The 19,006-nt window shown below is 34.5% G+C and overlaps 3 protein-coding genes across 3 annotated transcripts; 2 read left to right on the top strand and 1 right to left on the bottom strand.

Moving 5' to 3' along the window:
• The first annotated feature begins 2,022 nt into the window (after nucleotides 1-2,022).
• Nucleotides 2,023-6,309, top strand: LOC141326295 (glutathione S-transferase omega-1-like). Its single transcript, XM_073835028.1, has 7 exons — nucleotides 2,023-2,124; nucleotides 2,342-2,423; nucleotides 4,526-4,634; nucleotides 4,747-4,969; nucleotides 5,053-5,154; nucleotides 5,294-5,400; nucleotides 5,830-6,309. The coding sequence occupies exons 1-7, from the start codon at nucleotides 2,083-2,085 to the stop codon at nucleotides 5,978-5,980; spliced, it is 816 nt and encodes a 271-aa protein (XP_073691129.1). The 5' UTR covers nucleotides 2,023-2,082; the 3' UTR covers nucleotides 5,981-6,309.
• A 2,653-nt stretch (nucleotides 6,310-8,962) lies between these two features.
• On the top strand, nucleotides 8,963-11,397 carry gsto2 (glutathione S-transferase omega 2). The gene is made up of 7 exons (XM_073835027.1): nucleotides 8,963-9,159; nucleotides 9,352-9,415; nucleotides 9,773-9,881; nucleotides 9,958-10,180; nucleotides 10,410-10,511; nucleotides 10,603-10,709; nucleotides 11,054-11,397. The coding sequence occupies exons 2-7, from the start codon at nucleotides 9,385-9,387 to the stop codon at nucleotides 11,202-11,204; spliced, it is 723 nt and encodes a 240-aa protein (XP_073691128.1). The 5' UTR covers nucleotides 8,963-9,159; nucleotides 9,352-9,384; the 3' UTR covers nucleotides 11,205-11,397.
• Nucleotides 11,398-13,110: 1,713 nt separating this feature from the next.
• itprip (inositol 1,4,5-trisphosphate receptor interacting protein) lies at nucleotides 13,111-17,544 on the bottom strand. Its single transcript, XM_073835026.1, has 2 exons — nucleotides 17,408-17,544; nucleotides 13,111-15,181 (listed from the first exon to the last, which is right to left on the bottom strand). Exon 2 carries the CDS (start codon nucleotides 15,165-15,167, stop codon nucleotides 13,548-13,550), a length of 1,620 nt encoding a protein of 539 aa, XP_073691127.1. The 5' UTR covers nucleotides 15,168-15,181; nucleotides 17,408-17,544; the 3' UTR covers nucleotides 13,111-13,547.
• Between the last annotated feature and the right edge of the window lie 1,462 nt (nucleotides 17,545-19,006).

Genomic DNA, 19,006 nt, shown 5'->3' with positions numbered 1-19,006 from the left:
AAAAATACTTTGTCCAAACTTTTGACCAGTACTGTATATAAACAAAAAGCATTCTCTCACTTTCAACTGTTTTTATTTCCAGCACATGTATTGATATGTAAATATTTGTATGAACATAAAATGCTTCAACAAATGAAAGAACAACAACTGAAACAACATTTGAACTGAAATGGAGTACAAAGGGGGAACAAATGTCAAAAGCAGCAGTCTGTATCCGGCCTGGTCATCAGTCGCTTTAAGTACTACACTAAATTACTGAATACTACACTCAAGTTCTCAATCACATCTGGGTGTTGATATGGTCAGATGTGGTTTGTCACTGCAGGATGATCAGCTGTCCTTGGGTGTCTACAGATGATGGCTCTCCTTACACTGCCTTCTCAGATTTGGTGACCCTTCTGTATTTCTGCAACGGTTTACATCAGTTTAGAATACTTTCTAGAAAACAAAACAAAGGATATTAGCCATCATTATGAAAATGTATATAACATTTAACCAATTCTATGGGAATTACAGGGAGCTAACAAATTTCAGTATTACACTGTATTGTCAGATTTAGTGACCCTGCTGCATATTTACAACTGCTTACATCAAAATGCTTCCTTGACTAAGAAACAAATGATATTAGAAATCACCTGTATGAATTTTGTTTACATTATATAAGGATAAAAGTAGAAAAACAATTATTTAATATAATGCACAATATAAAAAAAAATAATGCTATTATTGCTTAATACGTCAGTACATCTTGGAATTAACATTACCAAAGCTTATGTGATGGAAAATAATATTTACCATAAACATTACGTTTTGTAAACTACTGCCGTTAACTGTTACACAATACGACATTCACGTACTTTCATGTTACTCACTGCATTTGTCAACTGGCAAAATAACTAGACGACTAATATGAATTTAACCCACATAACACTTAGCAATAAAACAGAAATAAAAAAACTTGCCTTTTTTCATTAACGTTACACACGAAAGCTAGATGCATATGTAAACAATGACAAAATGCTACTTTAAATTATACGGCATCATACTTGAAGAGTTAACGTAAAGATATACAAATAAACTGATTAATTAAAAACGATATTTACTTGCCTGAATCGAAATGTGCGCTGTATATCCTAGAGTTGCTTGTTGTTATCCAGCCTTCTCCTTCACTGCCGCAACACGGGTACGTTTCGCGGAAATCTACCGTTAAACACGTCTCAGAATGTTAGTACCGCCCCAGAGGGAGCACACAACCACCGAACGACAAGGATCTAATTTTAATTTAGACATTTAAGCAGGATGTTTGTATATATATGACCGCAATCCCACTGTTCATAAAGCGCTTCTCGCCATTGTTTTGAATGCGCTGGACCACTAACCGGAAACGTCCTGGGACCAACGACGTCACTTCCTTAAGCCGCCGAATAGCGCTTGAAATGGTCTATATTCAAAAATAAAGCAGGTATTTTAAATAGTAAAAATATTTCACAATATTACTGATTTTGCTGTATTTTGAATCAAATAAATGCAATTTTGGTGAGCAGAAGAGATTTATTAAAAAAAAAACATTAAAATCTTACTGTTCAGAAACTTTTGACTGGTAGTGCATGTGACATCATTTTAATATCCTGATGCAAATATAAGTGCTAGACTCAAATAGTGTTATGATTAGACCAACCACAACTCGGTATGCAAATACATGTATAAAAAAAAAAGCCATTTATCATGCAGATAGGAATGACAAGTCACCACACAGATGTGTTACAATTGACGAATGCTTTTAGCACCTCTGTAAAAGGGAAATGCAAACATTTATACAATTTGTAATTACAAAAGAAAACCTAAAATGCTTTGCACACCAAAATGATCATCATAAAGTTTACAGTTTACAGTTTAGTCGAGAGACGAGGTAAAATGAGGTGTGAGGTATTTTATTACAGTGCTCGCCGAGCTTTTAATTTCACTAAGTGTAGTGGTTGCACGTTTTTGGGACTTTTATTTTGAAATAACGAAATGGTTGCAGTTTAATCATTGGAACACTAGACATTCCGCCTCCTCTCCAATAAATAAAATCAACTTCCCATGTATCATCGAAATTGTGTGGCAAGTCATACGATCAGACAGGTAGGTTTCACATTATGTGTGCACCATTCAGTTATTATTCTTTCTGTATTCTTTATTTTATTTCTTTAGGTTCGATTCTGTTTAATATGAAATTATTGAATTTATGAAAGACAGTGGTTACCTAACTTCCTACTTAACTGCTAGGTTGCGTCTAGTTAATCAAATACAACAGTAGTATTTAAACTGAAGCTGACTTGACTTCTAAATTTTAATTCAGCCTTTGCAGGTCTATTCTTCCACCACCGCTTCTCGATTGCTAATTAAAATAATGGCATCATCACAGAAAAGTCTTGGAAAAGGTAAGAAATAATTATTAGACATAAAAGAAAATGCATTTTAGAGCAGTACATTTTTCTTTCTTTCCTTAAGTAGTTTATTTTCGATTTCATGACTAAGCAGGACTGTGCTTTGTTTACAATGTATTTATGTAACATCATCTCGATTGTCTTAAATGTAGTGTGACTTCTTTAAACGTGTCCAGATGTGTCTTCGTTATGTTAGGAAACGAGAAGTTTCGATTATTTCATTGTACACAAGTTATTTTAAGAATTGTACACAGGTATTTCATTTGTACACGGAAACTTGACAAGTGATATAACAGTTATGGCCCCTGGTTACTACTGACGACAGCATGACATTGCACTTTTATGAAATCACTACTGCTTATTGCCGATGATTTATGACTGAGCGGATTCCGTACATTTGCTGCGCCATACGCTCATGGAATCAGCTCTGTCATAGATCTCATTGCTTAAAGAAGTCATTCCAGTTATCCTGTAGATTTTAAACAAGGGAAACTTTTAAAATATGCCTGTGTTGGGATTTTGATTAAGTGTTTTTATGAAGAGATTTAGTAGACAAGAGTTGGCTTACAAGAAACTGTTTACTTTCAGTTATATATGTTGATATATATATAGTTGAAATCAAAAGTTTACATACACCTTGCAGAATCTGCAATATGTTAATTATTTTACCAAAATAAGAGGGATTATACAAAATGCATGTTATCTTTATTTAGTGTACTGGCCTGAATAAGATATTTCACATCCCCTTGACTCTTAAGTACTGTGCTGTTACCTGAATCATCCACAGCTGTTTTTTTTTTTCTTTTTCTTTTTTTGTTTATTTAGTGAAATTGGTCCCTTTGTCCTTAACGGTTAAACTGCCTGCTGTTTTTCAGAAAAATCCTTCAGGTCACACAAATTCTTTGGTTTTCCAGCATCTTTGTGTTTAAACCTTTTTCAATGACTGTATGATTTTGAGATCCATCTTTTCACACTGAGGACAACTGAGGGACTCATATGCAAGTTTTACAGAAGGTTCAAACACTCACTGATGCTTCAGAAGGAAACACAATCCATTAAGAGCTGGGGGTGTAAACTTTTGAACAGAATGAAGATGTGTAGGCCTACATTTTTCTTATTTTGCCTAATTTCTCATTTAGTACTGCCCTTCAGAAGCTACAAAAGATACTTACATGTTTCCCAGAAGACAAAATAAGTTAAATTTACCCTGATCTTCCAAAATTCAAGTTTTCACCCCCAACTCTTAATGCATCATGTGTCTTTTTGGAGCATCAGTGAGCCTTTGAACCTTCTGTAATAGTTGCAGTGTGGAAACAGTCATTGTTGGAAAGGGTTCAAATACTCAAAAATGGTGAAAAACCAAAGAATCTGTAGGACCTGCTTTTCTGAAGAACAGCAGGCAGTTTAACTCTTCAGGAAAAAAACAAGGGACTCATTAACAACTATAACTAAACAAAATAGGATTAAGAATCAGTTGTATGTAAACTTTTGAACAGGGTCATTTTCATAAATTCAGCTATTATTTTCTCTTTTGGACTATAGGTAAATGAAATAACTTATTCAGGTCAGTACTAAATAAGCAAAAACGTGCATTTTGAAAGATCCCTCTTATTTTGGTAATAATAATTACAATTTTGCAGATACTGCAAGGTGTATGTAAACTTGTAACTTTAACTGTATATGTATATTTATATATATTATGTGCCACGCTCTTGTCAACACTAAAAACCCGCTTATACTTGAAAAAAACATTGAAAAGACATTATGGATCATTATAAACATATACAAGTGACTCCCATTACTATACATCAATGTCATGGCAGAAACGGGTAGATCAGTGGCTGGTTGCATAAAAGGTTTAGACTAGTCTTACAAGTTAGACATCTATTTTTTTTAAGGTTGGGTATCATTTTTAAAATTTGTTTATATTAAAACGTATATTAGTAATTGTTTATACCAAAAAAAAAAAAACACTGATTACCGCTTGGGTAATTGCTAGTTGGTCAGACTGGTTCTTAAGACATTGTCTTAACACAGAAGCTAAGTTTATGCAACTTCCCGTTGGTCTAATGTTTTTTGTTTAAATTGTGCTACAGGAAGTCCGGCTCCTGGCCCTGTGCCCAAGGACCATATACGGCTTTACAGCATGAGATTCTGCCCTTTTGCCCAACGGACCAGATTGGTGCTCATTGCCAAGGGAATTGAGTGAGTGCAAACTTTAATAGACCTTAGTGAGTTAGTTGGAGAGAAGTCAAGTATTTTCACTCAAGTATGAGTGAAAAGAACAGCCCATATGAATAATTGCATTTTGTTCTAGACATGAAATCATCAATGTCAATTTGAAAGATAAGCCTGATTGGTTTTTAAAGAAGAATCCTCTTGGTTTGGTACCAACGCTGGAGACCCCAACTGGTCAGGTGATATACGAGTCACCAATCACCTGCGAGTACCTGGATGAGGTCTATCCGAAGAAGAAACTACTACCATCCGACCCATTTGAGAGAGCCCAACAGAGAATGCTGCTGGAGCATTATTCAAAGGTGTTTCCCAACTCGCTTCCAAAGGATATCATAGATTGAATGAATCAAATGTTTTCACCTATATAAATGGATGCTCTTTTTAGGTAACACCCTACTTCTATAAGATCCCTGTCGCCAAGGCAAAAGGAGAAGATGTGTCTGCACTTGAAGCAGAACTTAAAGAGAAGTTCACCCAGTTTAATGAGGTTTGCTGCAATACTAATCATATTATATACTGATAACTGGAATAAAGATCCAGTATTGGATTTCTAATGTCAGAAGGTATTTTCAGTACATCTCATTTTCACTGACTGTGTAAACTCCTGCTTTCTCTATGTTTGTCAGATCCTTCTCAACAAGAAGACCAAGTTTTTTGGAGGAGATTCAATAACAATGATTGACTACATGATGTGGCCGTGGTTTGAGAGACTGGAGATGATGGGTCTGAAGCAGTATGTTTTGATCTTGTTTTTATCACATTTATTAAAGGAGAAGTTTACGTACAGAATTTCCTGATTATTTACTCACCCACATGTCATCCAAGATGTTCGTGTCTTTTCTTTCTTCAGTCACTAAGAAATAGTTTTTTTGATTTAAAAACATTCTGTGATGGCCAATTTCTCCATATAGAAAATTTTAAATGGAGAAAAATCCTGGAATGTTTTCCTCAAAAACCTTAATTTCTTTTAGACTGAAGAAAGAATGACATGAAGATCTTGGATGACATGGGGGTAAATTCTCAGTAAGTGTACTTCTCTTTTAATTGCACCAGCAATAGAGAAAGGCAGATAATAGAAGATGGTCATGACAGCAAATTAAACAAATCCAAATATTTTACAATTCATATTTAATTAGATTTCTTTGCATATTACCATTTTCAGCTGCTTGGACGGCACTCCTCAGCTGAAGAAGTGGACAGAACACATGTTGGAGGATCCTGCTGTAAAAGCTGCAATGTTCAGCACAGACACCTACAAGGTTTTTTACAAGTCCTACATGGAAGGAAAGCCCGATTATGATTATGGTTTATAAGATGAATCATTGTTCTCTGGTAAAACACACCTCTGTTGCCTATCTGTTTTAACAGATATTGTTGTAGAAGGTACGTTTATATCCGTCCATCTTTTATACTGTGATCCCGATTAATATCAAAAGAGAATTTCATGCCTGGTATATCAATCTTGGTTTCTTTTTGACTTGTGGTGTGGATATTAAAAATGTAAATCTAAAACTTTAATCTTAAAATCTTCTTTAACTGGTAAGGTTATAATGACTGAGAGATCAGAATGAATGACATGCAATGAGTTATGTAACTTATGCAAATACAATGAAATAAAATATATAATAATGACACAAAAACATCTCTGAAGTTCATTCATTCTTTAATTGATAAAGTATCCTCTAAACTTTAATATTAGCTAATATTTTGACTAATCCAATATTAGATTTTCCAGTGTAACTGCAGTAGTTATTATACAGGAATAAAAGTAGAGTATGCTAACTGCAGGGTTGTCATTATCTTAGTTCATGGGTCACACCTCTCTGGAGTTTAACCTGCATTGTTGGCCCTAATAGCTCTATTCACTAGGTGTCCACCACTTGTCTAATGAGTCACCATCTTATACCAAGTTCTCAGAATTTATATAATCCATAAATTTATCAGAAGCAGCAGGTGCTACTGAGATTTAACAGACATGCAAGAAAGATAACCACCTAAATCTGTCATTCCCAACATACCATGATAAGCACATAGAACTGACCCTTAAGCTGTTCTAAACCTACAGCTGAAGTCAAAAGTTTACAAAAACCTTGCAGAAAAGATATTATTTTACCAAAATAAGAGGGATCATACAAAATGCATGTTATTGTTGAACATATATCTTCTGTAGTGTCTGAAGGCCAGTACTAAATAAAAAATATATATAATATTTAGGCAAAATAAGAAAAATTTACATGTCCTCATTCCGTTCAAAAGTTTACACCCCTGGCTCTTAATACTTTGTGTTTCCTTCTGAAGCATCAGTGAGTGTTTGATCCTTCTGTAATAATTGCATATGAGTCCCTCAGTTGTCCTCAGCGTGAAAATATGGATCTTATAATCATACAGTCATTGTTGGTTCATATACACAAAAATGCTGAAAAACTAAAGAATATGTGTGACCTAAAGTTGAACTGTTTAGGACAAACAAGAGACTCATGAACACCTATCACTAAAAAAAACAACATCTACGGCTGTGGCTAATTCAGGTAACAACACAGTATTAAGAATCAAGTGTATGTAAACTTTTGAACAGGGTCATTTTTATAAATTCAACTTATTTTCGTTATTTATGTTTTATGTGAAATATCTTATTCAGATCAGTAATAAAAAATATGCATTTGTATGATCCCTCTTATTTTGGTAAAATAATTAACATTTTGCAGATTCTGCAAGGTGTATGTAAACTTTTGACTTCAACTGCATTTATGTTGTGATATTGATGTGATATATTTTGAAGAATGTTGGTAAACATTAATATCCTCTTATAGTCAATGGCTACTGTCAACTGTTTGGTAACTGTAGCATTCTTCAAATTATTTTCTTTTGTGTTTAAGAAGAAAGAATCTAAACATCTGAGGGTTTCGTTAGTCAAAACTTCTAAAATGTAAAGGGGTTAGGTGATTTTTCAATTCTTCAAGTGTTTGCTCAAGTGCTCCACCCTTTCCAGAACAATAACGCTAAAAACTAACAATGCCTCTTAAATATGTAATGCCTTGCTAAGCGTGACTTTGCACAACAGAAGCTTTGAGATGTCCCTGTCAAGTCTTTAAGATCTTTATGTTAGGGCAAATTCAAAGATAAAGGTCAGGATTTTTTTTAGAAAAGTCTATAGGCCTACACCGACAAATTGACATGCTGACTCATTTCATTTTGCACCTGTTGAACTGCAAAAGAAGCCTTTGCATGACTTTGCAAGACTCCCACACAACAACAGTATCATAAACAGTGAGTATTATGTGGAAACAAACAAATAGATTGTCTTTATTTAGTAAGATGTTGTATACTTGAGATACGGATAAGATAAAAAGTCATTAAACAGTCTAGATCTATCATCTCAACTCTTACCTCTGCTATAAGTAGCTATAATATAAATACATCATAGATATTATTGCTGTTAGACAAGGATTAATAAATTATTAATAAAATAAAGTGACCAGATTTGAGAAATTTGTAACTGGGGACATTTTCTAGTTCTGTAGTCTACATATTGAATATTACTTGTTATTAATGAAAAATGGGGAAAATACATTTTATGACTGTGCGGATGCATACACTACTATTATAATTAATAATTATTATGATATTTGCAGGTCAAACAGCCCCCAACTGGTTTTGTTACAATTCAAAATAGTAACGCATGCAAACAGATAAAAACAATATACAAAATGATTTTACAAAATAGGCTACAACGAAAATGAAACTACATGACATTATTAACATTTAGTTTCAAAATGTATTTAACATTTTCATTTCACAAACAGAAATTACAACTTTAATTCACTTTTCAAATGTTATTTAATGTTTGTGCTTTTGGAGGCTTGTATTTGCCTGGTGTTTTTAACGTGCTAAACAGGGACGTTTCCAGGTACAAGACACCAAAAATGAAGACTTTTCCCGGAAAACGGTGACATCTGGTCACCCTATATCAAAAAAATTATAAAAAAAAAACACACGCTATTTTTCGTCGTTATTTACATCGTTATTTAATTAAGCAGATTCGTTTAGTTGTATCCTTCCGCTAAAAGATAAAGTCCCTAGCAGTCTAAGCAATCGAAAAATGACCGGTTATAGTAGCCGCGCAGGGATACAAATGGTGTAGAAAATAATTGCTCCGCTGACTAGGGTGGTTCTATGTACATAGTTGATTGTACAAGAAACATGACAAGGCAAAATCGGAGAAATGTACAGAAAAGCATATAGTATTAGGCTTTTATCATTTATAGTCGTGTAATAGCTGTAAAATCAATTTGGGATAGCCTACTTATCAAACGATGAAAAGTAACTTATAAAAACAAATTTTTGGACCAAGAGCTTTATTTTGAAAGTAACATGGATGTAGTAGTAAGTATGTGAAAGGAGGAGTCATATAGTCTTCAGCCACACCTATTCTTCTATAAAAACTCAACATTCTAGCGTTAACGTACTTCAGTCAGGTCAGCCGGTTCAACAGGTAAGCAAACCTTCAATGAATTTTACTTTGCTTTTAGTAAAACATGTTAAGCATCTATGATAGCATCGAAAATCGTTTTTCTTTCGTCTTTCCATGCGCGTTATGTAACAGCTTTAGATGCTTATCCATAGAACGCTAATGTTTTTCTCTTGTTTGTATAGTCACCATGTATTCTTTTATTTCCACCTTTAGGGTCTTCTTTAAGTGAACACACTGATCACAATAATGTCTCCATCTGCAAAATGCCAAGGAAAAGGTAAGAAAAAGCAAGGAAATTGGACTCATGTTTGATCTGTATCTTTTAAATGGAAAATCGTTCTTAAAAACATCTGTTAAGCTAATTTTTCATTATCAACAAGAGTTTTATTACAAACAACCTGGTTGGAGAAAACTCTCCCAGATGTGACCATGACCTTGCGTAATCATCAAGAATTTCTTTCTGATGAAAAAGATAAATAAGCTATTCAAATGTAATTTGTAAAGAGCACCTGGGTTTAGAGGTCCATATTATTTTACTGATGAAATTCCATGCATATTATGTAAATGTAAATAACTTTTCTATTCATGTAAATATTTACATTCTTGCATCCCATGTGTTTCATTGGTGTAACAGCATGTCCTGCTCCTGGACCAGTGCCGAATGGTGTTATTCGGCTCTACAGCATGAGATTTTGTCCATTTGCTGAAAGAGCAAGACTGGTGCTCACTGCCAAGGGCGTTAAGTAAGTTCTGTTTTGGTTGTGAGGGAAATCACTGTTAAATATCTATCCATCAACCAATATTGATCTTTTTACACAGACATGAAATTATCAACATCAATTTGAAGGATAAGCCTGATTGGTTTCTGGAGAAGAATCCTTCAGGAACAGTGCCAGTATTGGAAACCTCAAATGGTCAGGTGATATATGAGTCACCAATCACCTGTGAGTACCTGGAAGAGGCCTACCCTCAGAAGAAACTGCTCCCATCCGACCCATTTGAGAGGGCCCAACAGAAAATGCTGCTGGAGCATTATTCAAAGGTAGTCAATTTGTCAGTTTGAAACATGTACCTTATAAAGCATCTGCCAGTAGATCTGCTGATTTTAATTAAGCTTCTCCATCAGAAAACTGTACTCTCTATCCATACATCTTCTAAAAATCTGAAAGTTTTGCTATTATCTTTATATTATCAGTATCAAAACCCTTAGAAGCATTGGTGTAAAGTATTGGTTTGAATTTAATATTTATGGAAATGTTTGCTAATTTCAGGTGATTCCATACTTCTATACAATCTCTATGGGCAAAAAAAGAGGAGAAGACGTCTCAGCAGCTGAAGCTGAATTTACGGAAAAAGTCTCCAAATTAAATGAGGTGGGCTAAAATACCTCTTCTTGTACAGTACAGTACAGTACAGTATGCTGTAATGATGTATTCATTTCTAACTGATTTTCTTATTTTTCAGACTCTGGCAAAAAAGAAGACCAAATATTTTGGAGGCGATTCCATCACAATGATTGACTACTTGATCTGGCCCTGGTTTGAGAGGGCAGAGATTATGGGCATAAAGCAGTATGTTTTATTTGTTTCTTATTAGTACATATATTAAATATAAAATGAATGTATGAAAAAAAGCTCACATTTATTAGACAGCAAGGAAGAATTGCGTGCTGAGTTATAAAGGTGACGTCAAAAGGATAAGCAAACAGTGATGAATGACTGATGAGATTAGTAAAGGCAGGGCTCTGGTTCCAGCTGAATTGAAAAGCACTTTGTTTCAGTGAACTTTGTGCACACTAGAAAAACATACTTGTCTTTACATGTATACTTTTGTGAATGCAACCATGTCAACCATGCGTGTTTCTCCAATGCTTGCTTGTAAATCTAATAGGTGTGTATCTCTTTTTAAATTACAGTTGTTTGGCCAAGACTCCTGAGTTGAGCAAGTGGATTGAACGCATGTTTGAGGATCCAGTGGTCAAAGCCACCATGTTCAGCACAGAGGTTCACAAAGTGTTTTTCGACAGCTACATGGACGGAACCCCTAATTATGATCATGGTTTATAAAGTAAAACAGGATGATATCCGTCCATCTGTGTGTGTTTTAGTATAAGAATTTTTATACTGAATTTACAGCAAATTAAGATTTTAAGCCTTAGACCTCAGACTAGAAGTCCATGTAAAAAAGGCTGCAATGGGTATATTAACATGTTTGTCATTTATACATGAATATAAATAAACCAAATGTACAAACCATAAACATTATGGACTTGTCTTTATTTATCTTTCCTGTAGCTCAAACAGTATAGCTCGGTGCTAGCAATGCCAAGGTCATAGGTTTTAATTCCCAGGGAAAGCAAGAACTGATAAAATATATATTTGTACCTTGAATGCAGTTGGATATGAGCATCTGCCAAATGCATAAATGTAAATCCTCAAAGCTTTCTCTTCAGTTGAAAGTGAACCACTCAGTGCATGTTGTGGGGTTGCACAACATCACTTTCTAGGAAAGAAAGCTGCACGACTGCATATTGCATAAACGTTTTAGTGCATTTTTGTTAAAAAAAAACAAAGACTACAAAGAGTAAAATCAGTGCATTGTACAGGTTAGATAAAGCTTTTTCCAACTTCCTTCTATGGCCTGTACATGTCACTGTGCGTCATTTCTTTAAATGTGCTAGCTGCTCTCTATTTTTTGTCAACAATTTCAACAATCTTTTATGTGTTGGCAGACGAGATCAAAACTGATAATACTGCTAAATGCTCTGATAATGTTAAAGAATTTACATTCTGAACATAATAATACATCCTTTGCAAAAACTCATGGTTGGTTCAAACATCCTGAACAAGCTGCCAAAATGATGATGAATAGCGAGTGGGTGTTTCTTTAATCATGGACACTTTTGGCCCTGTGGACTTTAGGAAAATAAACTTCCTTAAAATTCTATTATTTTATAACAGAAAATTTCAGTCACATCACAAATTATGTTTGTGTTTGATTACATTCTGTGTTGGAAATTACATTTAAACCTTTACTTTGTCTCGCTAAGGATTTCACGGCCAGCGTTTCAGATATTCTAAACACACGTTTGTACTTTTTCCATAATTTAACAAAATTACAGGTTGAAATGATGCATGATGAAAGTAACTGTTAACAGGTGATATTTTGCTCGATTTTACTTGGTTTTCTTTAGACATTACATTATTATTTCAGCCTAAACTTGCTGTTCACTGACACTGTTGTCCCTTTATATTATTATTAAACTTATTATTATTATTATTATTAAAGGCAAAGTTTGTTGCGATAAGTACGCCAAAAAAACGAGCAGTTGTCATTTGTGTTAAAATGAATATTCCAATGGTTTTTATAACATTCACTCTTTGTTATAATTAAAAATGTAAAGATTAAAATGTTTTGATAGTTTTTATATTTTAAGATTGAAAGTCTTGAAATACAACAGGGTTTTAGTACCACATTAAATAATAAAAAAATCTAAAATTATGAGATTAAAGTCTAAATGTTTGAAAATGAAGTTGAAATGTTTCAAGAATAAAGTCAAAATGTTTTGAGAATAAAGTTGAAATGTTTTGAGAGTAAAGTCAAAATGTTTTGAGAATAAATTTTAAATATTTTGAGAGTAAAGTCAAAATGTTTTGAGAATAAAGTTGAAATGTTTCAACAATAAAGTCGAAATGTTTTGAGAATAAAGTTGAAATATTTTGAGAGTAAAGTCAAAATGTTTTGAGAATAAAGTCGAAATTACGAGAATAAAGTCAAAATGTTTTGAGAGTAAAGTCAAAATATTCTGAGAATAAAGTCAAAATGTTTTGAGAATAAAGTCGAAATATTCTGAGAATAAAGTCAAAATGTTTTGAGAGTAAAGTCAAAATGTTTTTTAAAGTTGAAATGTTTCAAGAATAAAGTCAAAATTACAAGAATGAAGTCTAAATGTTTCAAGAATGAAGTCGAAATTACAAGAACAATGTTGAAATATTTTGTGAATAAAGTCTAAAAGTTTCGAGAATAAAGTCGAAATATTGAGAATAAAGTTAAATTATTATTAAAAATTATTAAAAAAAATATTTTTTTTTAATGTGGCACTAAAACGCCATCGTAAGGACAAGAGGACAATAATATGCATTTAAAATGTAGCAAAAACAAAAAAGCATTTAAAAAAATTTCCAAGTTTCCAAGACCGCTTTAAAGTGACCTTCATTTGACAAAAATGTAAAAGTTAAAATTTGGCCCCTGCAACAAAAAAAGTGCCCATAGTTGAAAAAACACCCAAATATCGAAATAGCATCAGTAACAGTCAGTGCTTAACATTTTGTACATTTGAGATGCAAAACATCATCATGTAATTAGTCTGTAGAAATCCCCTGCACTCAAAGCCAGATCGGTGAGTAAGTCTATGTCTGGTCTGTTGAGCTAAATTCATGTCTCATGTAACCGTTAGAAAGATGTGGGGTATATTCTTGAACAAGCACAGAGGTATTTCTGACCATCTCTTGAAAATGCTCCTCCATTTTAGCATAGACATGCCTCTGCAACACAAGAGGCCTAAACAGGTTTATCGGTTCTGCAGTACGGATTATTTTAGGAACCAGAACTTCAACCGGGATGCGAGGGTTCCCCACTACAACATGATAGAGTCTCTTTTCCTCCAGGCTTTGCTGAAGGAAGCTGAGCAGATCTCGTAATCTGTCATCGAGATTCTGCGCCTGCCACATCGTGGGACGTTTACTCAACAGCAGATGCAAAAGCGCCGTCTTTATATGGTAATTACAAAAGGCACTTCTCCCAGTCAAAGCCGTCTGCTTTTTGTGCAAGAATGACACTATCTGAAGACAGTGAACATGGCACGAATTTGTAGGAAGTTTTTTTCCTAGATGTTTCAGCAGATTCTTTTCATAAACGGTTAGAGAGAGTTGCCAGTGAGTGTCTGAGGAGTCGCTAGTGTCAGATGGGAAATGAGAAACGAGGAAAGCATCCGTGTCCTCAAACTGAACGGCAGGGGTAATGTTGAGAACGACACTCTTTCCAGACCTAAATCTGATTTTAAGAGCTCCAGGGAAGTCCAGGTTCCGAATCGCCAGCTCAAAATCATATTTATGAGAGATCTGGCCCCATGCTTTGCTCACTGAGATCTGGAACCATCTCATGATCTGATCTTTTGACAAATACGAGGTGTTCTTCTCACAGAGGTGCTCCATTAAAGGTTGTTCCTCAAGCTTTTCATGCTCATTTCTATTGTGAAGCAGACAAAGCATATCATCACCAAGATTGGCTGAGCCACAAAGACAGTCTGTGCCGTTCTCACCTGGCTTTAGCAGTTTAATCCTTCCACATCCTTGCAAGTCCAGCGGGATTTCAGTAGAGGGGTCGCACCAGAGCTGAAACTGAAACCTGAATGGCCGTGGAGGAGCGAAAGGCACGATGAGATCACATGTAGGAGGTTTAGACACCCTCCACGACTCAAACATACTGCCTATGCCAACAAAGTCCTCGACTTCCAGATCAGATTCTCGATTGCAAACACTTCTCAAAGCCTCGAGCAAATCATCCGCAAAGCCCTCGATAAACTCTCGCACTCTTACGCTTTCATGGATGAAAGGATGGAAGCGAGTCTTGCAGAAATTACTTAAGACACCTTTATCTAGGGCAACAGTTTTAGCACTGATATAGTCGGCATTGAAATCTCCATCTTCATCTTCTACAGAATCTGGAACTTCAGTAGGGATGATATCCTGCCTGCACACCTCAATTGTGAAGAATATGACTAGGCAGAGGGTGCTCCAAAAGTACCAGCTGTAACTGTCTTGATCACTGATCAGAGCTGTTTCGGTTTGTGAGATCTCCTGTTCCAGGCGCTTCTGTTCAGCCTCCAGCTTCTCCTGGTGCTCCTTCATACGGGACAGGAGTTCATTATCTTGCTCTGGGATGGTGGTGTTCTCATTAGGGAAGAGCGACGGGTGGTTGAGGATAGCGGCTACTACCACCATGCAAACCCGTGCTATAGCACCTTGCATCCTTCTCTGTGCGTCTGGGAAAACACACATTTCTGGATTAATGTGAGGCTCTTGAAAGGAAACACATCTTTTAACTTTTGGGAAAACATGTCATTCTTTAGAGCAGTTGTTTGTGAACTGTAATACAAAGGTCTGCCCTGCACTGGGGAAGGAAGTCAGATAACCCCTGTTAAATGTCCTAAATTAAAGCAGCAAGATAGTATCAATATAAAAGAATAAACTGAAAACAGTAGTGTGGGTTTTTCAATCAATATCTGGGTAAAAATCTGTTTAATGGCTCTCTTAACTTGAGATTTGGAAAAAAAAAAAAAAAAAAACTTGACCGAAGCTTAGGAAGGAACTTCATATATATACACTGAGGAGGACGTTATGTAATTGGTTTATTTATAGTGTGGTACTTGAAGTCTGAGTGATTCTTGGAATGAGGCAGATAAATTTCCATATTTATACAATCTGCAAGCTACTGGCACATTCCATCAATATGGTACACTCTGGTGTTCCATGATTTTTTAAAGCATTAGAGACACAAATTTTGTCGGTCTGTTGAATTGATTGACAGAATTCGTCAAGCTTAACCATATTACTCAAGTTATTATAAAAAAAAATCTGAACAAAAACAGATCTTCAATACATTTGACATGTGTGGCCTTTGTGGTAGTTTTAACACATTTCAGTTACACATTTTTTGTAATGCAAACCACATAGAGAATCAATAGAAAATAATTAAATGGTTCAATTCTACTTCAATCTCACAAAGTTTTCTGAAGGTTAAGCACCTCTCCCTTTTGCATCTGAAAGGAGGTGTTTTAATGTTTCTGCTGCTTTTTCCCCAGTTTAGGCCGTATTTTGTTAGTGTGCATAAAAACAAATAAACATATACACTATCAGTCAAAAGTTTTTGATGTTTCTTAAAGAAGTCTCATCTGCTCACCAAGCCTGCATTTATTTGATCAAAAATGCAACAAAAGCTGTAATATTGTGAAATAGTTTTACTATTTAAAATAACTGCTTTCTATTTCAATATATATTAAAGTGTAATTTATTCCTGTGATCAAACTTTAATTTTCAGCATCATTACTCCAGTCTTCGGCTGATTTGCTGTTCAAGAAACACTATTACTATTATCAATATTTAAAACAGTTGAGTACATTTGTTAAGGATTCTTTGATGAATAGAAAGATGGAGTCAAAATATTTGTTTTAAAATAAGAAATTATAGAAATTTACTTTAATTTAGCAAGGATGCTTTAAATTGATCAAAAGTGATTTATAATGTCAAAAAAGATTTATATTTCAAATAAATGCTGTTCTTCTGAGCTTTTTCAGATTCATCAAAGAATGCTGAAACAATTCTACTCAGCAGTTTTCAATATAACAATAATAATAAATGTTTTTGAGCAGCACATTAGAATATTAGAATGATTCTTGAAGGATGGTGTGACTGGAGTAATGATGCTAAAAAATTAGCTTTGAAATCACAAGAATAAATTACATTTTAAAATATATTCAAATAGAAAGCAGTTATTTTAAATAGTAAAAACATTTCAGAATTGTACTGTTCTTTGCTTTACTTTGGATCAAATAAATAAAGGCCTGGTGATTAGAAGAGACTTTTAAAAACATTAAAAATATTACTGTGACTGGTTGTGTATGTGAAACTGCGTCATATCATTAAAGAGCACAACATTAGAAAAAAAATGTTTTAAAATAGGGTCTACGTTACATAATGATAAGTAGTTGACTAATAATGCTTGAGTTCCAGTAAAGACTGTAATTGGTAAATTTGTGTGGCGCTGCAAAGATTCCCAATCTACAAACACTAAAAGGCGGAGTTTCTAAAACAACAACAACAACAACAACAATTTACCCATTAAACAGAGAGAAATCTACAAATAGTTGAACACTATTACAGAGGAAATACTTGTTAACGCGTAAATGAAATGATTGAAGTCAGTGGCAAGTTCAGCAACAGGGCGACTGAAACGTGTGGTGCAGAGGGCGGTGACGCAATAAACTAACGAGGCAGAGCATCTAACAACTTCTCTTTTTTAAAACCACTGCGTATTTTCTTTTTTGACGTTTTGAGGTGTTTTACAAAACTCTTGTGATTTTCAAAACTCAAATTTTTACCATTTTAATCACAGCTGTTACGGTGTCTTGAATAATACATGAAACAGCAGACGACCACTACTCGCAGAGTCTTTGTTTTCTTAGACGAAGAAGAACAGAATAGTAACTTACACTGTAATCCAAGAGTTAAAGTCCAGCGCCGTTCATTGTTTCAGAACGATACTGAAGCGACAAAAGAGAAAGCGCTTCAGTACCGTTACTCCTCTGTTTCCTCATCTGCTCGATACTCGACATGAAGCTGCTCTCACATCCAGGAAGTGACCAATGGGGCCGTTTTCGCTCTTCTATAAAAAGCACGTGGGTCAGTCCCGCTCTTGAGTCAACATCATAGGTCACGCGCGCGCGCGCACACCTACACTCCGGGGTAGTGGAAACTTAACTCTTTATCTCGACGTGAGGAAAAAAGTTACAATTATACTTTCAGTGAACATTATAGTGTTAATTGTGAATGTGTTACAAAAATAAAAGACTTAACTGTTGAAGAATCAAAATGTTGTTACACGATCTATTACAATGAGAGGATCTACAAACGGCGGCATTCAAATGGGATTTTCCCACAAATTATTTTTATTATTATTCTGCTCTTTGTGCAGCTGCGCAGTGACTACTAAAAGCGGATGACTAGACTACCCACACGAGGTCGCTACCGCATCAAAGTTTATTTTTGATATTAGAGAGTTTGTCAAATAACCCCCATTGCAATCACTCGTTTGTGGGATTATTTTGATCTTTTTTACGTTATGTGCCTGAGGCTAATTATTAAGAAAAATATGCATTCCCCAAACCGATTATCCTCTTCGGGGTGTGGGAAGGCTCCAGAATCAAATCCCTGAGGGGGCTCATCTTAATATATGGGCCATTCTACAGCATTGAACCATGCTGTCCCACAACCACAAAAAAAAAAAAAAAAAACATTTAAAAATTATTCAAATCTTAGATGTGGATCAATGATATTTCAGTATCAGTAAGCTTAATATAAAATCATCATCTAGTGGGTACTTATGAAAATGATATTGAAATATTTTTTTGCACTTTATTCCATTGTTTTGAAAAATATGTTGTTGTTGTTTTTTACATGAACTTAAAATATATATATATATATATTTAAAATATTTTTTGGTAAATTATGAAACTTCAAGTATGAAATGGTTCCCGCATTTTCATATCACTACTGAAACAATGTATGTTTATGTATTACTCTCTCATATTTGTAAATGTGTTCAAAAGTATCAAAATCTATGTGTAAAGAATGTCACTACTGATCACCATTTTCTATAATTAAACACTTTTTTGCAAGTTATTCCATAATATTTAGTTGTTATATGTGTAAAACTGTTCAGAACTATGCTAGCTAACCATGTGCTGATTAGCATCTTTGAGCTTGCTTCAAAAGTGTCTTAAATTGTCAATACCAAAACAGTCACTGACAAAACATTTGGTGAAGTTTCGATAGTGACATCTTTGTTTTTTGGGTGTTATCCCATAACATTTTCGTCATCATTGTTTCGGTAGTGACAAAAGGGAACACATAATTCTTTATTTGGGGGAAATAAACAAAATTTTAGTACAGTTTTGAAAAATGTTTGTATTTAGTATGTTTTAGTAGTTTTTAGCATGTAAGTTAAAATTCTGGTCGCTACCAAAACATTACAGTCACTATTGAAAATGTGCACCAAAACATGTGATGTTTTGTCAAAAATAAAGTATACT

Source organism: Garra rufa, chromosome 2, assembly GCF_049309525.1.
Source record: "Garra rufa chromosome 2, GarRuf1.0, whole genome shotgun sequence".
Lineage (NCBI taxonomy): Eukaryota > Metazoa > Chordata > Actinopteri > Cypriniformes > Cyprinidae > Garra > Garra rufa.
Note: the sequence above shows the minus strand (reverse complement) of the source record. Positions and strands in the feature narration are given on the sequence as shown.

Bases quoted from the DNA above. Each gene is read 5' to 3' on its own strand.
- gsto2 (XM_073835027.1), top strand. From the start codon at position 9,385: ATGTCTCCATCTGCAAAATGCCAAGGAAAAG. The intron at 10,512-10,602 runs GTGGGCTAAAAT...CTTATTTTTCAG, and splicing joins AAGTCTCCAAATTAAATGAG to ACTCTGGCAAAAAAGAAGAC. The intron at 10,710-11,053 runs GTATGTTTTATT...TTTAAATTACAG, and splicing joins GAGATTATGGGCATAAAGCA to TTGTTTGGCCAAGACTCCTG.
- LOC141326295 (XM_073835028.1), top strand. From the start codon at position 2,083: ATGTATCATCGAAATTGTGTGGCAAGTCATACGATCAGACAG. The intron at 2,424-4,525 runs GTAAGAAATAAT...ATTGTGCTACAG, and splicing joins ACAGAAAAGTCTTGGAAAAG to GAAGTCCGGCTCCTGGCCCT. The intron at 5,401-5,829 runs GTATGTTTTGAT...TACCATTTTCAG, and splicing joins GAGATGATGGGTCTGAAGCA to CTGCTTGGACGGCACTCCTC.
- itprip (XM_073835026.1), bottom strand. From the start codon at position 15,167: ATGCAAGGTGCTATAGCACGGGTTTGCATGGTGGTAGTAGCCGCTATC.